The sequence below is a fragment of the Apodemus sylvaticus genome, chromosome 12 (genome assembly GCF_947179515.1).
Source record: "Apodemus sylvaticus chromosome 12, mApoSyl1.1, whole genome shotgun sequence".
In the NCBI taxonomy this organism is placed as follows: domain Eukaryota; kingdom Metazoa; phylum Chordata; class Mammalia; order Rodentia; family Muridae; genus Apodemus; species Apodemus sylvaticus.
In genome coordinates this window covers 41,772,964-41,779,397 of record NC_067483.1, presented here as the reverse complement: position 1 = coordinate 41,779,397, position 6,434 = coordinate 41,772,964, and the positions used below count along the sequence as shown (strand labels likewise).

The window sequence follows — 6,434 nt, the reverse complement described above, 5'->3', positions numbered from 1 at the left end:
AAGGGCCAGAGAAAAATCCTACCCAGAGCCCTTGGCTTTCCAGCCACCCTGACCTAAAGGAAAGGAGCCTGTCGCTTTGAATATGAAGAGAGGATCCTAAGGTGGTGGTGATGGTGGTGGGGGGTAGATGGTGTCCTTGGACAGTGGGGTACGAAAGGAATCACCTTTCATTTGAGGTCTACCTGGAGGTAGTGTGTCTGTAAATGGGGCGGAGAGAGGAGAAGACTCCGATCTTAGATCTTAGATGCGGGAAATGCTGATGGTTCGGAGAGAACTTGCTCAATTCACAAAGCGCTCTAGGTTGTCTCCGCAGGCGACACAAAGCAAACCAGCTGGAGCTGCAAGACTTCTAATCGAGCTCCACACCCTTGATTCTTTGCTAATTTTATGGTTTTGCTTTTGAGACAATCTACTGTAGCCTAAGATAGCCCCAGACTCCATCTGTAGCTGAGGCTGATCCTGAGCGGTGGAATTCCAGACACGTGCCACCACGCATATCTTTTGCTAGGCAGTAATCGCTTTACCAGCCGTACTCCCACATTCCAGGGTAAGTGACTGGAATCCTCACCTACTGCATCCCCACCCTGCCCCTTTACACTGTCACTGAGTGGGATGGCGTAGCCAGAGGCTCTGCATGTAGGGAAAAGGCACCAGCTTGTCACTTTCCAAATCTGGTAGCCCTAGCAAACCACTTATGAAAACAACTATGTATCCCTTCTTTCTTTCTTTCTTTCTTTCTTTCTTTCTTTCTTTCTTTCTTTCTTTCTTTCTTTCTTTCAAAGATTTATTTATTTATTTATTTATTTATTTATTTATTATATGTAAGTACACTGTAGCTGTCTTCAGACACCCTAGAAGAGGGCATCAGATGGCTGAAGCCACCATGTAGTTGCTGGGATTTGAACTCAGGATCTTCAGAAGAACAGTCAGTGAGCCATCTCTCCAGCCCTCTTTCTTTTTCTTTGTTTCTTTCTTTCTTTCAAAAGGATCTCACTACTATGTAGCCCTTGATAGCCTAGAACTATGTAGTGTAGGCTTGGCCTTCAGCTCACAAGAGGTCCACTTGCCTTGGGACTTCAGGGGTTAAAGGGATGTATAGCCATACGTGTCCAACAGTGCTGCTTTTTTTTTTTTAATAAATATTTTAAAAATAATGTTTACAGCCAGGCACAGTGGGCATGTCTTTAATCTCAGCACTGGGGAGGCAGAGGTAGGTAGATTTCTGTGAGTTGTAAGCCGGTCACATAGCAAGTTCCAGGACAGCTAGAACTATGGAAAGACCGTGTTTCAAATAATATACATTCATGTGTATGTGTGCTTGTGTGTATGTGTACGCGATATATATCTTGTTTGCTTAGTGTGTTTGTGTGTGTACACTTGCACATAAAGGTCAGAGGGCCACATTACAGGGGTCAGTTTTCTCCTTTTGACATGTATGGAACACGGGGCTTCCAGCCTAGCAGCAGGTGTTCTTAGGTACCCAGCCACCTCAGCAGCCCGCAGTGCTTAGCGGATGTTTTTGGATGAAGACTGTTAGGTTAAACGGTTTCTGGTGTTGGTTTGGGTGGTTATCCTTTAACCCATCGCTAGGGTCTCAAAAACAAAGAGTCCTGGGAATAGAACCCATTTGTAGAGTACTTGCCTAGTACTCTGGGTTCAATTTTCAGCACCTGGGGGTTGGGTTGGGGGAAGTTGTTTTGTATTTTTAGTTTTAGAGACAAGCATTTCTCTGTGTAGTCCTGGCTGTCCTGGAACTCACTCTGTAGACCAGGATGGCCTCCAACTCAGAAATCCTTCTGCCTCTGCCTCCGGAGTGCTGGGATTAAAGATGGGCGCTGCCACATACCCCTGGTTTGGTTTGGTTTTTTTTTTTAAGTCTGGTAAATAGTAAATTAACATACATATCCGGTTTGTCTTTGTAATGACGCAAATGTACTTCTGACCACTAGAGGGCAGCAGGCAGATACTAATGGACTGGGCGTAGAAAAGGGTAATCGGGAGCAGACCGGACTTGAGGATAAACCAAACCGCACCTCCGGCCGACCCTAGGCGAGGAGGGCGCCACAGGCACCTGAGAAGACTTTTGAAGTAGTGCCCGATCTCTACCGCTGCAGCAACCATCGCGTTTGGGTGCGCCCCAGACAGGCAAAGTGTCAGCAGCAAATGGTCTCTAGTTGGCTAGACTATCAGACCCAAACCACCATTGAACCGTGAATGTGGCCCAGTGTGTTCCTGGACACTTTCAGAATCCCAGTTTCTGGGTGTTGTGGAGAAATCCCCTCAGCCTCTGTAACTCTTACTAGGCCCTTTTTTGTCCCCAGACCTCTAGACAGAAGCATCAGTCTTGACCCAGCCACCGGTTCAGATTCCTTTCTCCTCCCTAGTTCAGCCCCGGCGTGGCCCCCAGGAAGAATTTCCCGGGCCAGAGGGCAGCCTAAGGCACAGATGCCCACCCCAGCAATGTTCCCGCCACCTGCCCAGTCCAGTACCCAGGGCCCAACCCCAGAGGGTGCGGAATGACAGATTCTGACAATCATTAAACCAGCCAGGCCTGATTTCCCAGCACCGCCTGCTAGGATCTGGGCCAAGTGGCACGGAATATGCAAATCACCTGGGACCGGGAGCCCAGTCTGAAGGCCAGGAAATCCCCTCATCCAATGAGCCACCAGCTCAGGTTACAACTGGGGACGCACACTGTAGACTCAGTGGGGAGGAGCTCTCGCTTTGCTCTATTTAGAGCGGGTGGGGGGAGCGCTCTGGCCACACTCATCACTGCTACCTGGTGGAGCCTTCGAGCGCTTAGATTTCTTCCCTTCCTGTGGCCTCAGAAGCCTGCTCACCCGCCTGCCACACCGAACCCTGACACTCGGTAGGGTCTCATTCCCTAACTCTGGCCCTGGGAACCGTCCAGTGGATTTACAATTCTGAACTTAAATCACTCTAGCTTGGAGGTTTCTTGCTGGAGTGTCGGTGGGCTACTATGGGTGTATTCTGGGACTGGTCAAGAGACCGGATCGGTGTCTTGGAGGGACCGGGTGGCCTCTTTGGTTCAAGAGCCCAGGTGATTTGTGGACGGAGCCCTAGAAGAATTTGTATCATGGTTCCACCCGCTTTCGGATTATTTTTATTTTTATTTTTTTGGAGAGGAATTTCCCAGTTTGGTGTCCGCTGGGCCTGACCCTTCTAGGCTTGAGAGAGCATCCAGCCTCAGCTTCCCCAAGTAGTTGGTTCTTGGTGGGGGTGTGGGGGTGTTAAGGGAGAATGTCTACAGCAACACCCCAACACCCAGGGAGTCCTGTCTCTTGGCTGTGGCTGCCCAAGCTTTGCCAGACTGTAATGGATGTGTACCCTGACTGCCTTGTCCCCTCTTCCCAGGGGGGGCCTCATGGCTGCAACCTGTGAGATCAGCAACGTTTTTAGTAACTACTTCAACGCCATGTACAGTTCAGAAGACCCCACCCTGGCTCCTGCTCCTCCGACTGCCTTTGGCCCTGAAGACTTGGTGTTGACCCTGAACAACCAACAGATGTCACTGGAAGGTCCAGGTGAGCCCTGTGCAAAATCTTTATAGACAGGACACCGATCTGAGAGGCTCTACTGGGCAGGGAGAAAGGTCCCCAAGAGTATCCCAGGGATAGGGGCAGGAAATTTTATTCATTCATATATTTGGGAGTAGGACTGGGGAAAGAGCCCAAGCAAGACCTTATTCCCGCTAGACTGTGTTCCTAGCACCCGAGAAAACCGGAGTGGCTGAGGCGGTGGGAATATAAGGACTGTGGTGATAGATTAAAGGGATTTTTCTGCACTGAGATGCACTGAGACCAGCCGTGTTGTGATTGTGAATATATCTGTTCCCCACCCCCACCCCCTATGGGTTGTTTAGGACCTCAGACAAGATCCCAAAGGGACAGAGCTGATCCTCTGGCTGTCCTTCACCTTGCAGAGAAGGCGAGCTGGACAGGAGAGCGGCCCCAGTTCTGGTCGAAGACCCAGGTACTGGAGTGGATCAGCTACCAAGTGGAGAAGAACAAGTACGACGCCAGCTCCATCGACTTCTCCCGCTGTGACATGGACGGAGCCACCCTCTGCAGCTGTGCGCTCGAGGAGCTGCGTCTGGTCTTTGGACCTCTGGGAGACCAACTCCACGCTCAGCTTCGGGACCTCAGTAAGTCTAGGCTGGGGAGCCACGGGGCCTAGAGAGTGGATGGGGGGGGGGGGGAGGGACTTGGGCAGGAGGGTACAGCCTTCGAGCCCCTGCCGGAACGATGGGAACCCCTGCCTGCCGGAACGATGGTCGGTGACCCCTCCCTCCCTGCCTCTGCCAGCCTCCAGCTCTTCTGATGAACTCAGCTGGATCATCGAGCTACTGGAGAAGGACGGCATGGCCTTCCAAGAGACCCTGGGAGACTCGGGCGCCTTTGGTGAGAACCTCTTTTCTCCCTTTCCCTTCCTAGTTTGTCTTTTCCCATCTGCAGCTCCTCCAGAGTGCTAGAGACGTTCTCTCCTGACTTGAAAAGAATTCTATAGTCATTTCTCTGGCTCCTGGGGGTGGGGGTGGGGGTCGCACCTGTCCTTGCTGGTCTCCAGGGACTTTCTAAGCGCTAACTTCTTGTCTCAGATCAGGGAAGCCCTTTTGCCCAGGAGCTCCTGGATGATGGCCGCCAGGCCAGCCCCTACTACGGCAGTACCTATGGCCCTGGAGCGCCCTCCCCCGGTAGCTCTGATGTCTCCTTTGCAGGTAAGAGTCCTGCCCTTGGAACAGTCTCCCTTCTCCAAATGCCTCAGAGTGCATCTAGTTCTTAGACTGAAGTCTGTATGCAGTGACTGGGTAGGCTGGCCCTGGCATTCAAGTTGTGTTCCTCACCCCTAGGGACCGCTACTCCCCAGAGTTCCCACTCCTCTGACTCCGGTGGAAGCGATGTGGACCTGGACCTCACCGAGAGCAAGGTCTTCCCTAGAGGTGAGCTGAGGGCTGCTCTGGGGCTGAGGGGGGGGGGGGTCCTGTCCGCGGTGTCCAGAGACTCTTCCACCCTCCCCCATCTGCTCTGCGGCTGTGGTTTCTGTAGCAAGGCTCCCCGTCGACACCCTGCCCTCACCTTCTTCTCTTGGCCTTCCGACCCCTTCCCATAGACGGCTTTCCTGACTACAAGAAGGGGGAACCCAAGCACGGGAAGAGGAAACGGGGGCGTCCCCGAAAGCTGAGCAAAGAATACTGGGACTGCCTGGACAGCAAGAAGAGCAAGCACGGTGCGTTCTGGGGCCGACGGGCCTGTGGGCGGAGGGACACTGTTCCCTCAGCCGCGGCAACTTGACTGTAGTTACCTTTGTGAAGGGTTGACCGCCTCCATGGCATTTGTCACTTCTTTGCAGAGGCCTGCTTGGACTTAGAGAAGAAGGGAACCGAGGGTCCTAGGGGAGGCATGGAGAGAGCACAGGCTTCCCACACACCTCCTCTTTAACTAGCCTTGTACTTGGCCCCTCTCTTGCCTGATGGAACTTTCCGATGGGGAGGAGGCAGCTGGTGGGAGCTCAGGGCCGGGTAGGCCCGCCGGGGTGGCTGGGACTCCAGGCACAGCCTGCTGAAGGAGCCTCAGGCTGTGTGTGCTCCAGCTGCTCTGAGCCACCTGGAGGTGACCCCAAAGGTCCCGCCTGCCGCCTCTTCCACACACACACACAGACCTGCACGTATGCACTCCTGGCCTGCTTTCGTTCTTGTCCTGAGGGAACTGTTAATTCCGGGAAGCTGTCTCTTGATCCCTCGGGGAGCCAACTCTCTGACCCTGTGTGTGCCAAGTTCTCACCACCACTGGTCCCCACAGATCCATAAGTACCTCACAAAGAAGTGTGTCCCTGTCCCTGTCACTTTAACTAATCAGCTGTTGGATCCTTATCTGGTGAGAGAATCTCGCGCTCTCCAGTCTGCCTAGCGCACTGCATTTTGGGGCAAGAAAGGAAGGAAGCAGCCACTACAGCGATCACTAAGAGGGCATTGTGTACACTCTCATATGCCTTGGCTCTTAGCATCGTTGGGAGAGGTGAGGAGGAGACGGGCGCCCCAGACCGATAACTGAGGAAATCTTCCCTTGTAGCCCCCAGAGGTATTCACTTGTGGGAGTTCATCCGGGACATCCTTATCCACCCTGAGCTCAACGAAGGACTCATGAAATGGGAGAACAGGCACGAGGGCGTGTTCAAGTTTCTCCGCTCAGAGGCCGTGGCCCAACTATGGGGCCAAAAGAAAAAGAACAGCAACATGACCTATGAGAAGCTGAGCCGGGCCATGAGGTGAGTGAGCATCAGGGGCCTCTGTTTGCACTCTACTGGCTTCTGCTAGGTTTCATGTGAATGACAGGTCTGAGGCCCGTATGGAGAGGACAAGGACAGTGTTGTGGCCTATGTAGTTGATACAGCACGAGGAAAGCGCTAGGCAGATA

At 52.9% G+C, this 6,434-nt stretch overlaps 1 protein-coding gene across 1 annotated transcript in view; it reads left to right on the top strand.

Annotated features, from left to right (window-relative positions):
• Window positions 1-3,385: 3,385 nt before the first annotated feature.
• Elf3 (E74 like ETS transcription factor 3) overlaps window positions 3,386-6,434 on the top strand; it is a 4,207-nt gene continuing 1,158 nt past the window's right edge. Inside the window, exons 1-7 of the mRNA XM_052200417.1 lie at window positions 3,386-3,545; window positions 3,884-4,165; window positions 4,326-4,421; window positions 4,619-4,738; window positions 4,871-4,960; window positions 5,131-5,247; window positions 6,090-6,285. Coding sequence (XP_052056377.1) covers window positions 3,386-3,545; window positions 3,884-4,165; window positions 4,326-4,421; window positions 4,619-4,738; window positions 4,871-4,960; window positions 5,131-5,247; window positions 6,090-6,285 — 1,061 coding nt within the window. The remainder of the gene's footprint in view (window positions 3,546-3,883; window positions 4,166-4,325; window positions 4,422-4,618; window positions 4,739-4,870; window positions 4,961-5,130; window positions 5,248-6,089; window positions 6,286-6,434) is intronic.